The following is a 21,159-nucleotide window of genomic DNA, read 5'->3' as shown; positions in this document are numbered from 1 at the left end:
TTCGTAACCAGATGGGAGGCAAACTTTGAAGCTTGACCTGCACATCGGGTCCGAGTAAACAGTGTTGAACAAGCCCAGTTGCAGTTTGTTTTTCAAGATGTGGAACACTGATGTCACGCTCGCTAGCAGATTGTTTCTAAAAGTCATCCTGAGTACATTTGGGGATTTGCATTGAGGCCTTTTGTAAGTCATTCTATTCCCCATTTGACCTTTTTGACTATTATTATTTTTTGCTTACGTCCACCATATGGACCAGTAAGTTACGCTAACTTAGTTTGGACATAAACAGTTGAACGGAATTGCTGTAATGTCAATAATGCCCACAAGGTGGCGCCAGATATCCCCAAGAGGTCCCCTGACAACGTCAATTCGGACAGCCAGTGAACGCATCAGTGAGCGACAAGTGGCGCTCGTTGATCTAAGACTCTTTCTTTTCTTCCTCCTCCTCCTCCTCTTCCTCTTCCTCCTCCAGTGGGCGGGCGGCGGCTGCGTGCTTAAATCTTCTCACTAACTCTGTGACACGAGCAAAGCGAGAACGATGAAAATGATGCTGCTGCTGGTGGCTTTACCGCTCTTGTTCGCCTGCTGTTGTTGCACGCTTGGCCAAGTGGACGACTTCCAAAAAGAAGACGTTGTTGATGGCGACTTGGAAGACTTTGATTTGGACATTGTAAGTGTCAGCTTTTGTTGGTGTTTTTTTGAACCAAGTTAACTTTTGTTCTTTGTTTCTGCAGGCACCTCGCAGAGTTCCACGACAGGTGAAAAACACCCTCATGAAGGTAGAATACACTTATTTAATCGGGCTAATATGTGTTACTAACAGTGACCCACATTTTTTTTGGGCCGGTTTACATCAATTAGAATCGTGACTGACTTCACACACGATACACTTGTGCCTGTTTTGGGTGTGACGTTCACAAGTGCACAGATGTTCCTTCAACAGGAGAACTGATGTCAGATCATGAGATTAGAATTCCTTTTCCGTCTGCACACTACTTTTATTTCACATGGGGAATGTGTTGCACTCACTCAGTGGATGCAGGAATAGTTCTTGAATTGAAATGGTAGTTTTTGCACAATAACAAAGCTGGCTTGTTCCCTCCGTGCAGGAGACGAAGCCTCACATCCAGGAGCTGTCCGTCAACACCACCGTCATCTCCCGTTACGCCTTCACGACGGTGCGCTGCGTCCTGCTCAACCGGCACGCCGCCGCCGGCGAGGGCGTCTTCCATTTTCCCGTGCCGGCCGGCGCCTTCGTCTCCAACTTTACCATGTGAGGAGCACACACATTTCAAGATGAACCTAAAATAAAGGAGAACCTTTCCAAGTGAGCTTGAATTCCCTGTAAAATTTAGATAAATATTAAATTATAATAGTAATAATAATATGAAAAATTTAAAATAAATCATAATTTTTTAAACACCTTTTTTAAATATATATATATATATATAATTTTTAAAAAAAATTCAAAGACAATTTTTTTTATATATACAGTATATATATATTTAAAAAAGGTTTTAAAAAATTATGATTTATTTTAAATTTTTCATATTATTATTACTATTATAATTTAATATTTATCTAAATTTTACAGGGAATTTAAGCTCACTTGGAAAGGTTGAGTGATGCATAACAACCACTACATGGGCTTCATTTGCATCAGTGGTTATTTGGTGCAATTGTGACGTGTAGTTAGCAAGCTAGCTATGCCTACATGCACAAAATGCATCTTCCCTTTTGATAGTCCGTTGGCGTGGCCGCGTTAGAGCGCCTTGTTGTCTCAGCATTAGTCCAAGCAAAGAAAGTTGGCGTGTCAAATTTATTATTTATTAAGACAATTTATTTTATTTTTTTTTAAATAATTGTCTTCGGAATTTTTTTTTTTTAAAGACAATATTTATTATATACATATGTACAGTATATATATATATATATAATATTTAAAAAAAAATCAAAGACGATTTTTTATATATATATGTATATAATAAATATTGTCTTTAAAAAAATAAATTCCGAAGACAATTATTTAAAAAATAAAAAAATAAATTGTCTTAATAAATAATGAATTTGACACGCCAACTTTCTTTGCTTGGACTAATGCTGAGACAACAAGGCGCTCTAACGCGGCCACGCCAACGGACTATCAAAAGGGAAGATGCATTTTGTGCATGTAGGCAGAGCTAGCTTGCTAACTACACGTCACAATTACACCAAATAACCACTGATGCAAATGAAGCCCATGTAGTGGTTGTTATGCATCACTCAATGGGCACCATTATGGCCACAGCTAAAAAAAAAATAAAAATAATAATAATAAATAAATAAAATTTTCCGGACAGCTGAAATGGTGAAAAGCACATGTTTTCAGCAACTATCTTCAAATATGCATAACATATTTGGAAACAAATCTCGGAAATCCCTTTACAGGGTCTTGTGAATGTTTCAGTACTTTTTGCATTGTGTCTATTATTATTATTATTATTGTTTGTTTATTTATGGTTCAAACACTTGAGTTTTGCCATTCGACTCTTTGCTGTGAAACGGCAAAAAGTTGTACAAAAAGTACTGAAATTATTTTCGTGAGTCGCGCCGATGACATCAGAATCAACGAATGCTGCTTGTACGACAAATGCGGCTTTGCCGTCGTCACGGAGGCATCAAAGTGTTGACAAAAGGCCCGGGGAGCGTCTCGCGCCCCCTCGTCATGCCGTAAACCTGCGTTCAGGGGAATTCGGCCTCTTTTGTGTGAGAAAATGCCGTTGAAGCACCAACGCTAATCCTCTCACTTTGACCTCCCCCCCAACCCAGGATCATCGCAGGGCGTGTCTACCAGAGCCGGGTCACGCCGAAGGAAAGGCGGCGAGTCAAGCAGCCAGACGGCAAAGCTCGGGACAAAGAGTCAGGTGACACAAGGTGAGGCGTGTGTGCGTGTGTGCGCGCACGCGTGTGGTAAGATCGTTCCTGCTCTGATCTTCGTCTGGTGGCCTCTAATTGCACCTTTCGAGTCACTTCCTCTTCAAGCTTGCAAACAGAGAACAACTTGAATGTGATTGAGCGTGCGTGCGTGCGTGCGTGCGTGCGTGCGTGCGTGTTTGCCAAACGAAACACTCTTGTGTGTGATATGGAAAAAGTGGCGGAGAAGAGATTGGGAGGCGCAAGAGGAGGATGAAGGGTGGGCGAGAAGTGGAAGAATTGACGCTTGCGTATTGATGATGACATCACCTCCTGTTCTGATGAAGTCATCACTTTGCCGCCGCCTCCTCCGCTGTTCATGGTTCTTCAAAAAGGAAAAAAAAAAGCACAGCCTGATGTGATTTTGTTGACTAAAAAAGTCTCAGAATTTACTCCTTTGATTTTTTTTTTTCCTGACAGATGGATGGATGATTTGTTTTTAAATGCGAGCGTATCTTGAGATACGAGTGACCTGAGTTACAAGTTTTTAGAGATACAAGCCGTCAAGCATATTTTCCTTATCCTCTGCGAAGAATGTGTAATATTACCGCGGCTTACTGAGAAGCTGTAACCTGCTCCATTTATCAATATGTCTGTTTTATGCCGCCCCCCTGGTGGCCACGACACAAACACCAGAAGGAGAAGTACAATGTCCATAGAATTGAAGGAAATAATGTTGATTCATTTTTAACACAATCGGCCAAAATTTCAGCTGCATTTTCGCAAGTTCCAAGTACTTTTTAAGCTCTTGTTACTTAAAAGTTCCTGGAACTATAACTAATTTCCATCTCCCCACCAGTTCCGAGTCGGAGGTGTTCCGGATGGCGGCCAGCATTCCGAGCGGCAAGCGGGCCGTCTTCCTGCTGGCGTACGAGGAGCTGCTGCAACGCCGGCTCGGCCGCTACGAGCACGTGATCAGCCTGCGGCCGCTGCAGCTGGTGAGCCGCCTGCGGGTGGACGTCGCCATCGTGGACCACTTGGCCATCACTGCTCTCGAGGTGCTTCCTCTCCGCCGGAGCGGCGGCGGCGCCAGCCCGGCAAGGACGCCAGGTTTGTGTACTATATTGTTCATGTCATTATTTTCAAGCAATGTTGGTTTAATTATTATTATTATTTTTTTTTATGGGTTTTCACATTTTACAGAGGACCTCTGTTTATTGTAACTGATAGAGAAAGATCATATAAAAAATATATATTTTATTGTTAGTTAATAATTTTCCCTCTGCCACATGCTTTAAACACATTTAAACTTTTTTAACAAACCTTTTCCATTTTTTTGGTACCTGCTTACTCTCTCACTCCAAAACTTGTCATTTCCAGTTGAAGTTTACTATTTGACTGACACATAAAAATAAAAATAAAATAAACATTGTGTTGTGTCACGTTGAGAGGAACCAGTTTAGGTGGCTCGGGCATCTGGTTCGGATGCCTCCTGGACGCCTCCCTGGGGAGGTGTTCCAGGCATGTCCTACCGGCAGGAGGCCCCGGGGATGACCCAGGACACGCTGGAGAGACTATGTCTCTCGGCTGTCCTGGGAACGCCTTGGGGTCCCGTCGGATGAGCTGGCTGAAGTGGCTGGGGAGAGGGAAGTCTGGGCTTCCCTGCTAAAGCTGCTGCCCCCGCGACCCGACCCCGGATAAGCGGAAGAAGACGGACGGACGGACGGACATTGTGTATTTAAACACTAAAACGCCCCACCAAATCTTCTAATGTCATCCAACGGAAATCCATTAGCTTAATGCTAACATATAATTCGAAAAGGCCATCTACAGGCTAATATAAGTTAGCATACAGTAGATGTTATGGTGGTGATAAAACCTCAAAAAACTGCTGTGAACACACCAAACATCTTCTCGTCTTTGTGTTGCAGCCAAGACGCAGACTCCCATCACCACCACGGTCCGAAAGGAAAAGAACATCTGCAAGGTCACCTTCAGCCCCAACATCGTTCAGCAGGCCAAGATCACCACCAACGGCATGCTGGGAGATTTTGTGGTCCGCTACGATGTCCAGCGGGACATGGGAATCGGCGACGTGCAGGTACGAGCGCTTCTTCTTGGCTCTAGTTTTGAGTGGACTTCAGAACTCTCGCCGTGTCTCAATTGCAGGTTCAAAAGGGCCACTTTGTCCACTATTTTGCGCCCGAAGACCTCCCGGTGCTGCCCAAGAACGTCGTGTTTGTCATCGACACGAGTGCCTCCATGCTGGGAACCAAGATGAGACAGGTGGGATTGTTTCGGAAGCTTTTCTGCAACATCTTAGGATGTCACGGGACATCCAGAGATGAGTTTTCACGGAACGGGACCCGGCGCCAACACGCGAGCCTTCTAGTAGACCACCACGAGTCGCTGTGCGTGAAAAAGAAGTCCGGTTGCGACGCGGAGCACAAGGCCCGAGCTGTGAGGCAGGAAGGTCAGCATCCATCAAGTCATGGAACTTTTGAGACAACGGTAGCCTCGACCCCCTGTGATCCCCCGCCCCCCCACCCCCGGAGCCTCGCCGGGAACAACGAGCGGGGATTGATGCGCTCGCACAATGGCGGGCTTCACGGCGGGTCAAGCATCTGCTTCTTACCGGGAGCGTACACATCCCATAAAGATCCCAGAGCCAAATTATACAACGCGCCTACACACGCACGCACGCACGCACACACTCAATGTTTTGTCCAAAAAGCAATAAATTAGTAGGATTATGTTATTGTGACTGTATATAATATTACACATTTCTTTCTGGTCGACTTTTTTTTCTGCCAAAATCAACACTTTTTTAAATAAAATTTTCAATATACAATTTTTACATTGCACATTTTTTTTAATAATAGTAAGCCATGAAGAATCAATTTTTTTTTAATTTCTTGTCTTCATAACTTCCCAGCGCATTTTCGGACCCGTTTCCCACAATGTGAAACTGTAATCGATCCGTTTGAGTGTAAAATCGATATCATAAGCAATCCATCTCAAGAATCGACAGTATAGTTTGTCAAGTTATATTTCTTAACTCATTCACCCGCCGCCATTTTCACTGAAGCAACCCCCTTCGCTCCCGGCTGGTTTACTTGATTTTGACTGATTTCGCAAGGCCCGCAGAATATTGTGTTCTATTGCTATAAAACACAGAACCTACCAAAAGAAAGATTAGAGTTTCTTCTTTCATCAGGCAAAAAAGTACATTTCTATCTGTTTCCATTTTTTCCATGTTTGAAGTTTCATCATTATTCACAAAGCTGTTTAAAACAGTGGGGGACAGAGCTTTTTTGCAACATGGCACTGGTTGATCTCTTATACTCTGCTGTCACCTGCTGGCCGTTTTTCTACCTACCATTGCTTCAAGTTCAACCATTCTCTTCAGTTTAGAGCTGCATCAAAGCCTTCTGTATGCGCTAGGATATATTTATTAATTTATTTTAAAACGTATAAATACGTCTTTGGGAGCATGGTGATATTTAAAATAGAACGTATTTTTACGCTTTGGGGAGCAAATGAGTTAATAATATCAGCTTTTAACTTAATCTTCTTTTTTCTTTTAAAATTACGTATTTTTCTCATTTGCAACTTTACTCCCATAAAATGTCCACTTTTTCGTCTCTCCCTTGCCAGACAAAAGACGCCTTATTCACCATCCTGAGGGACCTGCGGTCGGTCGATCACTTTAACTTCGTCAGCTTCTCCAACAAGATCAAAGTGTGGCAACGGAGCGGCCTGGTGCCGGTCACGCCGAACAACATCCGAGATGCCAAGAAGTTTATCTACACGCTGATGCCGAATGGAGGTTCGAACGTCTTCCATGCTCTCGCTATATCTCACATGCAGTATAGCAAACTATTTCAAAATGACGATACAAAATGGTGGATTTGTTGTGTGTGGCCCGCAGGGACCAACACGGACGGCGCCATCCAGACTGGCTCGGCCCTGCTCCGCGACCACCTCTCGGGTCCCGACGCGGGCCCCAACGGCGTCTCGCTCATCATCTTCCTTACGGACGGACGGCCCACGGTCGGCGAGTCACAGTCGGCGGCCATCTTGGGAAACACCCGCTCGGCCGTGCTGGACAAGTTCTGCATCTTCACCGTCGGCATCGGCAATGACGTGGACTACAAGCTTTTGGAGCGCATGTCGCTGGAGAACTGCGGCGCGATGAGGCGCGTGCGTGAGGAGGCCGACGCCAGCGCGATGCTCAAAGGGTAAGAAGGAAGAAACTGAGAGTCACTGTTAAGTGTTGCCAAGTACAGAGATGCCCTTGAGATGTGAGTTTAATTTGTTCCTTGACCACAGTTGTTACTAAAAACACCCTCAAATCATCTTTCCCCATTGATATGAATGCAAATGCCGTTAATGTGTTCCAAGGTCCCCCCAAAAATCCAGAGAAAAATTAACACTTAACTTGAATTTCTTTAAAAAAAATAAATGAAAACTTAAATAAATAGCTACCTATTTAAAGTTTTTTTATTTTATTTTATTTTTTACAGTAAATAAAGTTTTCCAAATGTTCAATATAAATTGCAGGGAATTCCCAGGGGCAGCAACACCTTTTATAAAATAAACTGAACATTTAAATAAATAGTTCCCTGATTTTTTGTTTTAAATTAATCTTTTATGTGTCTAAATGTAAAATATTGGCGTCCATAGATATTCACAGTAAGTTAACAACATAATTGAATTAGGGGTGTCCGGCGATTAAATTTTAAATTTTTTAATCGTAATTAGTCGCATGACTTAAGTAGTTAACTCACAATTAATCACAAATTTTCTATTTCTATTTCTATTTAATCTGTTCTAATTGTACAATACAAACAAACATAAACAAACAAAAATTAAAGTGGAAAAATGTTACACTAATAAAATATGCAGCCATATTTTTTTAGTGTAACATTTTTTTTTAAAACAAAAAATCAGGGAACTATTTTTAGTAATTTAATTTTAGTTTTTAGTCATTAGTCGCATGACTTAAATAGTTAACTCACAATTAATTACAAATTTTCTATTTCTATTTCTATTTAATCTGTTCTAATTGTACAATACAAACAAACATAAACAAACAAAAATAAAAGTGGAAAAATGTTACACTAAAAAAATATGGCTGCATATTTTAGTCATCGAAACAGTCATTTAATAATAATTCAAAAAAAATTGAGTTAAAATTAAAAAGATGGGATATTGATTTGTGTTGAGGTCATTTTCTGCCACTAGATGGCATAATTGCATTTGTAAGACATTGTTGACAGCTCAGTGCATTTTTCTTTTCACATTAAGAGCTATCTATTCTTTAACTTAAAGTAACTTGTGAAATTCTGCACATTTTTTAAATTGTAAAATACAACTTGACCTTAGTCTCCAGAAATAAATGCATTATTTATTATGCAAAATTTTGACATGGACGTGTCTGCTACTTTGCTTGGTCATTAATCGCGCATTAAAGAAAATAGTGGCGTTAAAGGAACTTTAAATGAACTCAAAATTAACACACTTATTTTGACACCCCTAATTTCAATCAAAGCGAAATAATTCAACACATTGTGCATTTAAAAAAAAAATTCATTTCACCTCCTTTTGCTACATGCCGCACACTCTCAATGAGCAGTTTTTAATCCCCCGCTTTTGCAAGGCATCCTTCATCGCGCGACATCCGGACAAAGAGCAGCGACGTCTCGCGCTGACAGCCAAACGCTTTCAATCAGCTGGAGATCCTGCCGAGCGCTCCTCTGGTCTTTCCTGCTCTTTTATTCCCGGCCGTCGGCTTTGGGGCCGGCCGGCATTGCGAGCTGTTTGCACAGCGGCGCGGGGAATGCGCGCGGGTTCTGCAAGCGGCGTCTGAGCACGCTCGGGGATAATAGGCCTCGCGCGTCTTGAGCAAACACGGCTTTGGGCTTCACCGCGCCGTGACAAGGACAGGATGGAGGATTTAGGATTGTCTTTTATGGAGGTGAGCAAACTCTCGAGCCTTAAGCGGGGTAGACAAGCGGATTTGCTTGCTTCCTGGGCAAGGACGGGACGCAGAGAATTTTTTTAATGTATATTTTTTTATTATCGAAGAACTTCCAAAGCTTTTTTTTCCCTAGAAGTGTGTGTCTTTTCTTTGTTTTTTGAGATACGAGCCATTGCTCGGTAGGTTTTACTGTCAAATTACACATTGTGTATTTAAAACAACTACACAGCTTTTCCTTAAAGCAACACTAAGGAACTTTCACTTTACGGTGACTATGGCGACGCCATATGGACAAAAGCTGTTATATCTGAAGGAAGACCACATTTCCTATGAGGACAAGGCGTCATTTGTTTTTTTTGTTTTTTTTTATTAGCTCACGCTAGTGAGTGAAATCTGGGCCAATGTTGATCCTTTCATCCTGGGTAGCTTTTGACGTATGCCATCAAGCAGTCAGCACATTTGTAGTTTTTTGTGTGGCAGTGTTCCTACCATCCTCCTCAAAAGTTGCGCCGTGCCAGTAAAAATGATAAAGAGCCCCTGCAAAGGCGCCATTTTACCAACTAAATAAGTCGATGTTTCATCAGAAGAGTTATGAAAATATTTTATTAGGGTTGAAGAGTTCCTTAGTGCCACTTTAAAGTCCTAAAATGCTAACACGTGGGCTAAAAGATGGCATCTGTGACAGAGTATTGTCTAAGCCTTTAAGCATGTATTTGAACACAAACTGTAGAGCAACAGATAATATAATATACTCACAGGCATATGGTCTTTATCCTCCGCAAAGAATGACACATTTTACTGCACCATCTCCATATATATTATTCCTGTCTCTTTGTCCCTTGTTCAGGTTCTATGAGGAAATCGGCACTCCGCTGCTGTCCGACATCAGGGTCAACTACCCGTCGGACTCCGTGGATCACGTGACGCAGCACGTCTTCGCCAACTACTTCAACGGCTCCGAGATGGTCGTCGCCGGCAAGCTGAGCGACACGAGCGCCGAGTCTCTCCGCGTTCAGGTGACCGCCAGCAACAACGACAAGACGGTCGTCCTGGAGACGGAAGTGCCGCTGCGGCGGCAGGAGTCGGAGGCTGAGAAGCACGTGAAGGCGGCGGCGGCGGCGGCGAGAATTCCTGGTTCGGGAGATGCTTTGCAATGGTTGGCGGCGGACTTTGTGGAACGCGTGTGGGGATTCCTGACGGTGAAGGAGGAACTTCGCTCGCGTCTGCGTAGCCGAACCAGCCGGGAGAGGGAAGAGCACATCCGGCGGGCTGCCAACCTCTCCCTGGTCTACCACTTCCTCACCCCCCTCACCAACATGCTGGTGGACAAGCCCGAGGTCTTGGCGGACGGCACCATGGCACCTGCCGCACTGGCAGCTAACGAGGTGCCGGATGACCAAGAGGAGGGAACGTTACGCAGGGAAGTTGACAGACAGAGTTTAACTCTTAGCAACAATATCAGAGGTAAGATTCAGTAACTAAACGACTACACAAGCAGAGGTGGCAAATCCAGGTCCAGAACGTTAAAAACCCTGCCACAGTTTGGCTTTAGCCCCTGGTGCTAGCTAGCTAGCTAGCTAGCTATCTCCCAAATGAGCACCATGGCAGCTAGCTAGCACCTGTGGCTAAAGCTAAACTGTGGCAGGATTTTTACTTTCTGGACCTGGATTTGCCACCTCTGTACATAACCAACAAAATGTTAAGATTATTGGGCTTTTGGGTGAAACATCTAGACCAACCTAAAATAAACTATAACCTGCTAGTCGTAATCTTACCTTCTGTAGCGCAGCTCCTTTTTTACCAGACCATTGAACAGTTCCATGTGTACTTTCTTTTGTTGCGCTATTATGACATTTAAAGGGCAAGTCAACCCCTCCAAAAATATCTTAACAATAATATGTTCTTTGCAGCCCCACTCGTCTAAATACGGTATTCTGGTTAATATTGCATTAGTGGAGTATGAGATAAGCAGTCAAATCCAGCAGTTTTGCTCAATATCACAAAGACTTGCTGTTGAGTGAAAATGACATCATAGTTGCGCCGGTCTCAGGTAACGACCAATCACATCTTAGCTTCAGAAAACAGGTAAGCTGTGATTGGTTGTTGCCTGAGCAACTGTGATGTCACCTTTGGTCGAAAAGCAAGTGGCAAAATGGCCGCCCCCTGATATGGATAAAAATGGCTGGATTTTGCTTCATAACTCATATTCCGAATGTCATGTTTAGACTAGTGAGGTCACGTATAACATATTCTTGTCAAGAAATGTTTAAGGTTGACTGTCCCTTTAATGAAAACATTAAACCGGCATTTCCTCTTCCGTGCAGGTCAAGTTGAGAGGAGACCCACCAAGAAGGCCATCACCGTTTCCAAAACATCAGGTGACGCCACATTGTCAACACGAAAGCTGCATAGTGGAAACTGTAATTTGTGAGCTGTTCACACAGTCTACAGAATGAGGAAGAGGCACTCATTTGTGAGCAGCCAGTGGGAAAACAGTTGTGAGGTTTTGTAACAGTCAAGATGAAGATGAAGGAGAAGCAGCAACCTAATGGCCCTGTCATTATCATGCTTGCTCTATCATCACACTCCTCTTCATCTCGGTGGCTTCTCACAAGCCTGTGGAGGCGCTACCCGACGAAACCACATTATAACGATCAATCATCAGCTCCCATTTTGAGTAGATTAAGCTCATTTACTTTTTTGGCGACTTTTAATAATGACAAAATATTTCCCTGTTTGTCTCCAGCGGATGGCGATCCGCACTTTGTGGTGGACTTTCCTCTCAGCAAAACGGCCGTCTGCTTCAACATCAATGGCGAGCCCGGTCACGTCCTCCGCCTGGTTTCCGATCACAAATTCTCCGGTAAGAAAAAAAAAGAGTACAATACATGAAAGTCAAACAGAGTCGTCTTAAAACTGGAAAATAACTTTCTAAGACTCAGGGGTTCGGCGGAGGTCAAGACACACCCCCCGACTTGCTTTGCCTATCTGCAGCAGGGAATTTGGTGCGCTTTGTAGTCGACTTGCAACGACTGGGTGGTACATCGTGTGATTTATTTATTATTGTAACCTTTATTCCCTTCATACGAACTATGTCGAACAAAAAAACAAAGTGGTCGGATGAATATGTGCAAGATGAATTTGCATTCACGGAACGTGTGGTGTTCCACAAGGTTCAATTCTGGGGCCTCTGCTGTTCTCATGATTTTGCTGCCGCTAGGTTCCGTTTTAAGGAAACCGCGGTGGTTGTTTTAACGTGCTCTATAAATATATAGCGATACACTGTTCACCCGAATAAGTTAGCAGAACAAAAAAAAAAATTTAGGTAATCAGTTGCCTACATTTTTTGGAGTTGATGCCTCACTTTTTTGGAGGATGAACTCAAAAAATTCAAACTCCAAGCCAGATTAATTTTGAAAAAAATTAAAAGCTGTGGTTGCTATTTTCATAATCCTACATAAATTATTATGAATTTATTTAAACTTTATTTAACCAGCTAAGGAAACTGAGAACAGATTATCATTTACAATGTCAACTGCAGAGAGAATAAAATAAAGCTAAAATAAAATGACAATTTATCAAGTAAAAGAAATGATTAAACATTTATACAAAACATAAAATACAATAAAATACAGTGTTCCCTCGCTATAACGCGATTCACTTTTTGCTGTTTTGCGGATTTCATTTATTGCGGGTCATTTTTGGAACCGAACCCCAGCGGGAAACGAGGGAACACTGTAAAACATTACATACATTAACTTTTATTTTAGTATGTATGTACTATACAGGCCTACAATTAATTTATTTGTAAATATGACCTTTTTTTAAATAATAGAAACAAGATTTTATCACAAAATAACAAAATTTTATTAAATTACAGCTAATTTATGTTTTTAAGTTATACCCCAAGTGTAGTTCAATTTAATCAAAAATTATTAGTACAAATGACTCATAAAAGCATACAAAATTACACCAACTTCAAAAAGTTAAGTTAGTAGTAGATTTTATAAAACGTTTGAGTATTATGTACTTAATGTATTTGATTATTTTGAATGTTCGGGGTTATATATATATATATATATATATATATATAGCCAAAGCTGTTTACCCGCTTCGTGTGTGCGTGTTCATCAGGCGTGACAGTAAACGGCAAACTCATCGGCGCTCCGCCCCCGCCGGGCAGCCGCAAGCTTCAGCGCACGTACTTCAGCAGCATCACGGTGGTGGTGGACCGCCCGCGCCGCGCCTACATCGAGGTGACGCCCGCCAAGGTCATCCTGGACGGCTCGGACCGCCTGGTGCTGCCGTGCCACTCGACGGCCTCCGTGGAGAGCGGCGCGCTGTCGGTGGCAATCGTCGGCGGCTGCAACGTGACGGTGAGCGTCGGCGCCAACGTCAGCTTGGTCATCCTGCTGCACCGCTACAAGAACCCCGCGCCCTACCAGAGAGACCACCTGGGCGTCTACATCCAAGATGGCGAGGGGCTCTCGCCGAGCTGCCACGGCCTGCTGGGTACTTTTGGATTTTCATTTCAATGTATTTATGGGGTGATTTCTCACATCTGAAAAACTGTCCTTTCATCTCTTCACAGGCCAGTTCCTGCACGAGGAGGTGAGCGTGGCGGAAGGAGATCCCGGGGAGAATCCCACGTCTGCATTGTTGAAGCTAAGGGGCCGCTCGGTGCCGGTGGTCCGCAAGAGCCGGCGCATTTTTGGCGGTGCGCAGAGCGTGGACTGCTGGTTCGCCAAGAACAACGGCGCCAAACTGGTGGACGGACGCTATGAGGACTACGTGGCGTGGCACATGTTCGACACGGGCGAGGGGCCGCACGGGACCAACGCGCTGTGAGAAACCCCCCGCGGGGCCCGCCAGATCGGCTCCACCCAGGTACTCTTTGGGAAAATGAGCCTTGGATACCCCATCAAAATGGTGCCAATATGCACTAAAGGATTATTTTAGTTTCCGCTTTCCATTTAAGGAAACAACAACAAAAAGGTCAAGTATGCAAATATCTTCCCTTATGTTTTTCTATTTTTACTATTTTTATACAGTGATCTTTTTACCGTTAATGGTTGTGTAAATAAAATGTTTATTATTCTCATCTAACTGCTATGCATTTGGGAAGTGCGTTTTCTTATTGTTGTAAAGATGTAAAAATAGCCTTAACATTTCCAAGAAAGTACCAAATATAAGTTTGTTATTATTATTATTATTACATTAAAGGGGAAGTCAACCTTAAACATTTCTTGACAAGAATATGTTCTACGTGACCTCACTAGTGTAAACATGACATTCTGATTAATATTACATTTGTGGAAGGTGAGCTATACAGCAAAATCCAGCCGTTTTTATCCATCTCAGGGGGCGGCCATTTTGCCACTTGCTGTCGACTGAGGGTGACATCACAGTTGCTCAGGCGACAACCGATCACAGCTCACCTGTTTTCTGAAGCTGAGCCGTGATTGGTTGTTACCTGAGACTTGAGCAACTGCGATGTCATTTTCACTCAACAGCAAGTGGCAAAATGGCCGCCTTCTGATATTGATCAAAACTGCTGGATTTTGCTGCAAAACTCATGTTCCACTAAAGGAATATTAATCAAAATAGTGCATTTAGACTCGTGGGGCTTCATAGGACATAATGTCAAGAATTTTGGTGTGACTTCCCCTTTAATTAACATTTGTGATGCATGCCTGACAAAGTTACAGTTAAAGTGTTTCACTCAGGGCAAGTTTAAGATGGAGTCACACTCCTACAATACCGACGAGGTATACAATATAATTCAAGAGTTTAGGGTCATTTATAGAAATAATTGCATACGTTTTTAAACAAGAAAATAAATTCAACAAACAAGATTCTAGTGACTTTGTGAATTTCTGTGCCTTGGATGACTGAGCACATTTATCAACGTATCTCCATAATCTATCACTAACATACACTAACAGTTATCTGGCCCCGCCCCCAAAGGTCTCGCTAGTAACTAGCTCGGTTTCTGCCTCGAGGAATTCACCAGCGCACAGCCATCTTCATATGTGAGTCATCTTTTATTTTTGGCCACAGATTACATTCTGTAAGGAGCACCTTGGTGACCACTCCCAGAGATCAGCTATAAAAAAAGTAGTAATAATAAAAATGCTAATACTGTATATAAAATGAAGCAACATATTTGGTCCAACATCACAATAACAATGATTTGTAAAGTTCAAGTCTTAAAATATATATTTTTTAAAACATTGTAATACAAACAAAATTAATTACACACGACATGAATAAATATGAGATACACTATTCATAAGATGCTCATTTGGAATAAAAGTTGCAATGTTAGCTTAGCTTAGTATGCCTTTAAACAAAGCGACTACTAAGTAGCTTGCGAACAAATACTATAAAATGTGCGATGATTAGCACAGTGGTTTGTAGCGAAGCTAACATTCATATGTCACATTAACAATATGTATATGCATGGTTCCCAAATACTGGACTTTTCTGGCATCATTAAGATTTATTCTTCCTCGTTAACATGATTTTATGGAAGCCTATTTGCGGCAGTAAAAAAAAAAACGGGGGGGAGTGGCTGAAGCAGCACAATTCACATAAATTTACCACATTTTGTCTATAGATAGTAAATTAAAAAAAATATATGAGATGGTATATTATTATTATGCCAATAAACAAAAAACACAATATTAAAAAGTCTTAAGTCATAATTATGAGTACATGACAGCATGTGCCCCGTTTCCACAAGTAAATGTTTCCGTTTTATTTGATTTTGATTATTTTTTTTTTTACTGGCAGAAATGGGCTTCCTCGCAACAACACAGCTGACATGAAATAAGTACGCACACATATTTTACTCGTAAAAAAACCTGTTTGGTCTTCCTTAGAAGTTGTTCGGAAGTAGCTGGAGGGCTGCGCTTGCCGAAATGATGGCACCTTCCATCAAAAGGTGGATATAAAGCAACTCTCATTCCCAAAAATTCCCGAGCAGGATGGGGGGGGGGGGGGGGGGTCAGATGAATTATTCTGCCCTCAAGTGCGTTTTTTTCCCTTCATCTTTATCCCTCCCAAACAGAGAACCACTTGAAAGCTGAGGTGTAGATCTTTCATCGGAGTGCGTGGAGGTTCTTTTCCGTGTGTGTGCGTGCGTGCGGGCGTGCGTGCGTGCGTGCGTGGACGCTTTAGATGCTGGCGGCTTCACACCACCACCCAGCCAGGCCTCACTTGTGCTCCCGAGTACTGCACTGGAGGCAGAGCCTCGTCGCCGGCATCCTCCTCTTCGTCCTCATCCGTGTCCGTCTCCACTGTCAGCAGAACCTGCGTGATGGCAAAAACGTGCTCAGGTGAGAAAGTTAAAAAAAAAAACATTTTTAAAAAAAATGGAATTGTTTACAAATTTCATTTACATTCAAGATGCCTCAAAAAAAATGCAGCGACGACTAAATATGTAAATGCTTTTCATCCTAACGGCTGTGAGTTGCAAAGGTGATGATTCCCACAGAACAATCGTTTCCCAGACTTTGTGATTTGTGCACTCTTTTTTCCTTAAACACACCCTTAAAAAAGCTAGTAAAGGGTTAGGTTTAATCATGCAAACACGTGGCAAAAATCATCCACAAATACTTAGCTTTTAAATATATTTAAAAAAAAGATTATTTAATTATATTTTTATATAATTTTATAATAATTTAAATAGTTGTTAGTTTTTTAATTCATTACATTTTCATTTCCATTCCAATTTCATTTTAGTTTTGTGTTTTTCAGATTGCTATTATTCTTTTTTTTATTTTAATGTCCTTTAATTAAATTTTTATTTCAATTTCACCTTGTTTAATTGTATTTCATTTTACTACTGAATTTTTTTATTTTATATAGTTTTAATGATCATATTTTAAATCATTTTAATCTAATTTAAATTTTATTTTATTTTATGTTGTATTTTGTCTTCTTCTTTTCTCATTATTTAGTGTGTGGAGGCGTTGGTGGGGTGTTTACACTCAACAATCATTGTTTGTCCTCCCATGACACTTTCAATGTTTCCCAGTTTGGAAATCTGGGCGCCAGAAGAGCCCTCGTTGCCCCCCCCCCCTTCGACCAGCAAAGAGGGAGACCCGCCAGCGATCCTCACCCGCGACTCGTCATTGACAGCCCAAGGCAACGCGTCGCCCTTCTTGGGCGTGACGTCGCATGAGTCGTCCAGGCTCTTCATGTTCTTCAACTTCCTCATTGTCAGGCTGTCCACCACCCAGAACATGACCGACTGCAACAAAATGGCAGAAAAGTCGTAACTAAAGAGGTACGGGGTTCTAGGGTTGAGGATGCGGCGACAGCTGCGGCTTACGTTGACAATGAAGGGCACGATGAGCATGACGAGCACCAGCTCCAGTTGTGGGTTTGCGATGTAGCCCAGCAGAACTTCCTGCAGCTGGAAACGACAACGGAGCCATGACATAACGACTCAGCACTTTTGCTTTGGACCATTCGGGACGCGCGCATACTTTGGACCATCCCGGCACGAGCAGCACCAGGCTGATGACGCCTTTTTCCAAAACCATGATGAGCAGGTACGTGCCACACTGGCCCAGCCAGGCCGCTGCCTGCGGCGGATCGCCTGAAACACAAAATCAACTTTATTAACTTTATGATATTTAGCAATATTGTGTGAATGTATCTAAAGAAGGCCTTGTCTATGTAAAAAAAAATAAAATAAATGTTTCTAACACCTTTATGACCCTCCCCCGTGGACAACAGTGACCTCTAGTGGCTAAAACAAGAACATCCCTGCTGCTTCCTGTCGTTTCTCTATTCCAGCATGTCATCTTCTGTTGGTACTCACCGTACTCGCCAAACGTGAGCAGGATCCACTGCTTGTACTCCACCAGCTTGGACACCAGTTTGACGGCCAGCCAGATGACCAGCATGCCCACGGTGGCGTCCAGCAGGAAGTTCATCAGGTAGCTGCGAAAGCGACAACAATGTAAGCGGATAAGAGAAGATCTTAAGAGTGAATGTGTGTGAGCGGGTACAACTGACAGCGAGCAAGGGTCCTCCTTGGTGAGCGTGGACAGGAACACGTTGGCAAAGTGGATAAATAGGGCGCCAATGGCCTGCTTGGACGTGTCGAAAAACCTGGAAAACATTTCCACATCACTTTCACATTTGATGCCACTTTTTATATTATACTAGAATGTGAAGAAAATGAACATTTCTGACCAGATCCTCCAAGGTCGGCGGATCCCAGCGGGCTCCCGGAACCGTTTTACTGCAAAACAAGTAAACTTGTGTTGATATGAGGACTTCTAACATATTTTTAAAATATGAGCCTCCGCCCTGATTGGATTTTTTTTTGATTTGACAGTTGGTCAAAATATTGTCTTCTTTTTTTCTTATATAGAAGTCTGTTTTACTTAATGCTAACAGACAATGCAAAATGCTATCAATAGGCTAACAAATAGCAACTATTTGGCTGTCTTGCAACATTTTATGGCTATTTTGCACAAACGGCAGCAATGGCATATATTATTTATCGGCTAATATTCCTGCATGTCTCCATATACAACAGTGTCGCTATTCCTACAGTGCAACTGAAGTGAGCCACTAATAAGTAAGCAAGTGGGGGCTCATTGATCTCGCTGGGCCTTGGGGGCTCCATGATGCAACAATGCTCTGCCTGCCGCAGCTTGATGAAATCACTCCAGTTGGGTTGCACAGTTGAGCACCACTGCAGACTCAAGCGTCTTGTTTATACAATGCTGCTGTGTATGTGAAGGGTTCCGAAATGCACATGATGCCGTTTTTAAGCGCAGTTGACTCGAGATGAGTAACACAGCAGGAGGACTCATTCACTGAGTCGGCCTACATTCTTAAGAGTCAGCTGCTGCGGCATCACCAGTTATTTATCATGCAATCAGTGTGATCAATACACTATCGCGTCGAGGAATAAGTTTTCCGTGTTGAATGGCATGGACTTTGACATCTGCAGCCTCCGGGAGAGATAATAATAAAAAAAAATAACAGGAAGTCAAATGAGGAAGTCAAACTCATCACAAAACACTGATTATATGTAGAGTATTGTATCATTGGGGTTAACTCGAGTACTGGTCTATGGCGAAACTCATTGCACAAATCAAACATTTAAGATAAGTAGACTATTAGTGCTTTTATATGTGATTTGTTGTGTTTTGACTGGAAATTAAATGTTTGATTTTGACAACACATCATTCTATATGATAAGATTTAAACAGCACAATCACTTCCTCAAAAATCAAAATATAGAAAGTACACAGAGCAACAGCGCCTCATTTCTGTGGACGTGAACAGATTATTGGCAGCAAGTCCAACTAAAGGCTTACTTTTAATTCGGCTTGGAGGTTACTTTAAAAACGCCGAATGTGACTGGAGGTCATTTAGAGTTAGTCGATGAATTCACACTGCTCTACAATCGTATAAAACGTGTGCGATAAGCAAGTAAAGTTCGAATTTGCAGATTTTTCAACCGGACTTGGTGCGCGGTCTGAGGGAAAACAAACAAGACGCCACGTGTGCAAGTGATTTAACGATACTTTTCTTCCAGTCCTTTTTCCCCAGCTTTTTTTTTTTTGTGCTCATTGGGTATTTGGGTAAAACAAATACATGATATTGCATTTATTGACACTTACGCATGAGCGTGCTGAAGGCAACAATGGCCAGGAGTCCCTGAATGAGAACCCCGAAGCGGTCCGTCAGGGCGCCGTCGTCGCATCCGTGCGGGTTGGCCTTGTTGATGTCGCTCATGTTGCTCACCTCCAGCTCTCCGCCATCGGACAACCTCCTCAGCAACATAGGATCGCTGTACATGTCCATGGATGCTGGCGATGAAGACGCGTTGTCAGACAAAAGCGCAGCTCACTTCCAACTCCTCGGTTCGTTCTTTTTAAGTCACCACAATGTTGACGTCGAGTGATTAACGCGAACTAAAGTGAGAGCTTGAAATTTAGCGGCCAGGGTTGCTGATAAGGCAACAAAAGCAAACATACAAGTCGATTTTTCTCGCCCAACATACATGTTTTGGTTGAGGGAAAACAACTGTCAAGTAGCAAAAATAGATAGTGTAGCCTCCGGTTTTCTTGTGTCAAAATAAGAGTTTTTCCTCCACTTTGTGGACTAGCGAAGTACTGCCGGCCATTCAACGAGTACTGGTAAAAAAAAATTTTTTTAAATCTAATAAAATCCACCTGCAACCTCCTTTTACATTTTTTTCCTCCTGCACTTCCGTCTTGTAGCAGGGATAACGCTTTTATTTTTTGAAGACATTTGGACAACTTCCGGTTTTGGTCCTGCCTTTCAGTGCAACTTGTGAAATAATAGTTTATTACAACTGAACTAAGTAAATAAATAACACTGTGCTAACTGCTAAGGAAATATTCTCTGCTAAGGAAATTGTTCTTTGTAATAGTTGGTTAGAAACGTTGTAGCTATTTACAGTCAGTTTGGATTACAAAAATAAATTCACTTAAGGTTTGTCTAAGAAGGAATTTAACATTTAAAAACGAAACAAAGAGCCTCGTTTGGGTGTAAAGTAGGCACTAATCCGCTGTTAGGCGCACGGGAAAACCTCCCCAGGAGCAGATTAACGGTAAAGGACGCATGCGCCAACCATCTGTTCAATTTGAAGGTTTGCACGCGCGCTCTTTTGTGTGTGCGTGAGCGCGCGCGTGTGTGTTTGTGTGGGGGTGTGCCTTTGTTACATTGTGGGGCCTATACGCGCGTGTTTTCCCAGGTTTAACTACCATTGTGGGAACCGACTTGAAATTGTGGGGACATTTTGGTGGTCCCCACAAATTCAGACCTCTTTTGAGGGTCAAGACTTGGTTTTAGAGTTTAGGTATGAATTAGGTTATGGTTGAAGTTAGGGTAAGGAATTGGGGTAAGCAATCATTTTTGATGGTTGGGGTTAGGGGAAGGGGCTAGGAAATGCATCATGTCAATGGATATCCTCATAATTATATAAGTACGTGTTTGTGTGTGTGCGTGTGCGTGTCACTGCCTTAAACAGCATCATAGCATAAGCAAAAACAAAACAAAAAAATACATACATACATACAAAAAACGTTACGTTTCTGTCATCTCGGCGATCTCGCGATGTATTTTTGAGAAGTTGTCCTTTTAGAGGATGATAATGGTGATGTGGTTTTGTGTGACAGTCACGAGTTTGTGAAGGGGGTTTCCGGCATCAACCACGAAACAAAAATAAAATAACATTTGTGACTTGAAAAAAAATGGCAACCATGTCTTGAGGCCTACGTCCT

The 21,159-nt window shown here is 42.4% G+C and overlaps 2 protein-coding genes across 2 annotated transcripts; one reads left to right on the top strand and one right to left on the bottom strand.

Moving 5' to 3' along the window:
* The first annotated feature begins 73 nt into the window (after positions 1–73).
* itih5 (inter-alpha-trypsin inhibitor heavy chain 5) lies at positions 74–13,981 on the top strand. The gene is made up of 15 exons (XM_077544487.1): positions 74–183; positions 473–670; positions 735–779; positions 1,110–1,273; positions 2,809–2,913; positions 3,752–4,002; positions 4,824–4,993; positions 5,062–5,178; positions 6,550–6,721; positions 6,824–7,133; positions 9,723–10,339; positions 11,200–11,253; positions 11,622–11,738; positions 13,010–13,387; positions 13,467–13,981. Exons 2-15 carry the CDS (start codon positions 539–541, stop codon positions 13,721–13,723), a joined length of 2,889 nt encoding a protein of 962 aa, XP_077400613.1. The 5' UTR covers positions 74–183; positions 473–538; the 3' UTR covers positions 13,724–13,981.
* Positions 13,982–14,900: 919 nt separating this feature from the next.
* tmem110l (transmembrane protein 110, like) lies at positions 14,901–19,714 on the bottom strand. The gene is made up of 8 exons (XM_077543429.1): positions 19,531–19,714; positions 18,086–18,134; positions 17,906–18,001; positions 17,709–17,830; positions 17,371–17,483; positions 17,214–17,297; positions 17,001–17,132; positions 14,901–16,189 (listed from the first exon to the last, which is right to left on the bottom strand). Exons 1-8 carry the CDS (start codon positions 19,712–19,714, stop codon positions 16,070–16,072), a joined length of 900 nt encoding a protein of 299 aa, XP_077399555.1. The 3' UTR covers positions 14,901–16,069.
* Positions 19,715–21,159: the final 1,445 nt, after the last annotated feature.

The sequence above is a fragment of the Vanacampus margaritifer genome, chromosome 15 (assembly GCF_051991255.1).
Source record: "Vanacampus margaritifer isolate UIUO_Vmar chromosome 15, RoL_Vmar_1.0, whole genome shotgun sequence".
NCBI lineage: Eukaryota > Metazoa > Chordata > Actinopteri > Syngnathiformes > Syngnathidae > Vanacampus > Vanacampus margaritifer.
The sequence above is the reverse complement of the archived record's forward strand: the minus strand, read 5'-3'. Positions and strand labels throughout refer to the sequence as shown.

Excerpts from the sequence above, each read along its gene's own strand:
- tmem110l (XM_077543429.1), bottom strand. The coding sequence starts at position 19,714 with ATGGACATGTACAGCGATCCTATGTTGCTGAGGAGGTTGTCCGATGGC. Across the intron at positions 17,831-17,905 it reads AAGGAGGACCCTTGCTCGCT|CTACCTGATGAACTTCCTGC; the intron begins GTCAGTTGTACC and ends TCGCTTTCGCAG. Across the intron at positions 17,133-17,213 it reads TCGTGCCCTTCATTGTCAAC|TCGGTCATGTTCTGGGTGGT; the intron begins GTAAGCCGCAGC and ends ATTTTGTTGCAG.
- itih5 (XM_077544487.1), top strand. The coding sequence starts at position 539 with ATGAAAATGATGCTGCTGCTGGTGGCTTTACCGCTCTTGTTCGCCTGC. Across the intron at positions 1,274-2,808 it reads TTCGTCTCCAACTTTACCAT|GATCATCGCAGGGCGTGTCT; the intron begins GTGAGGAGCACA and ends CCCCCAACCCAG. Across the intron at positions 10,340-11,199 it reads TCTTAGCAACAATATCAGAG|GTCAAGTTGAGAGGAGACCC; the intron begins GTAAGATTCAGT and ends TCTTCCGTGCAG.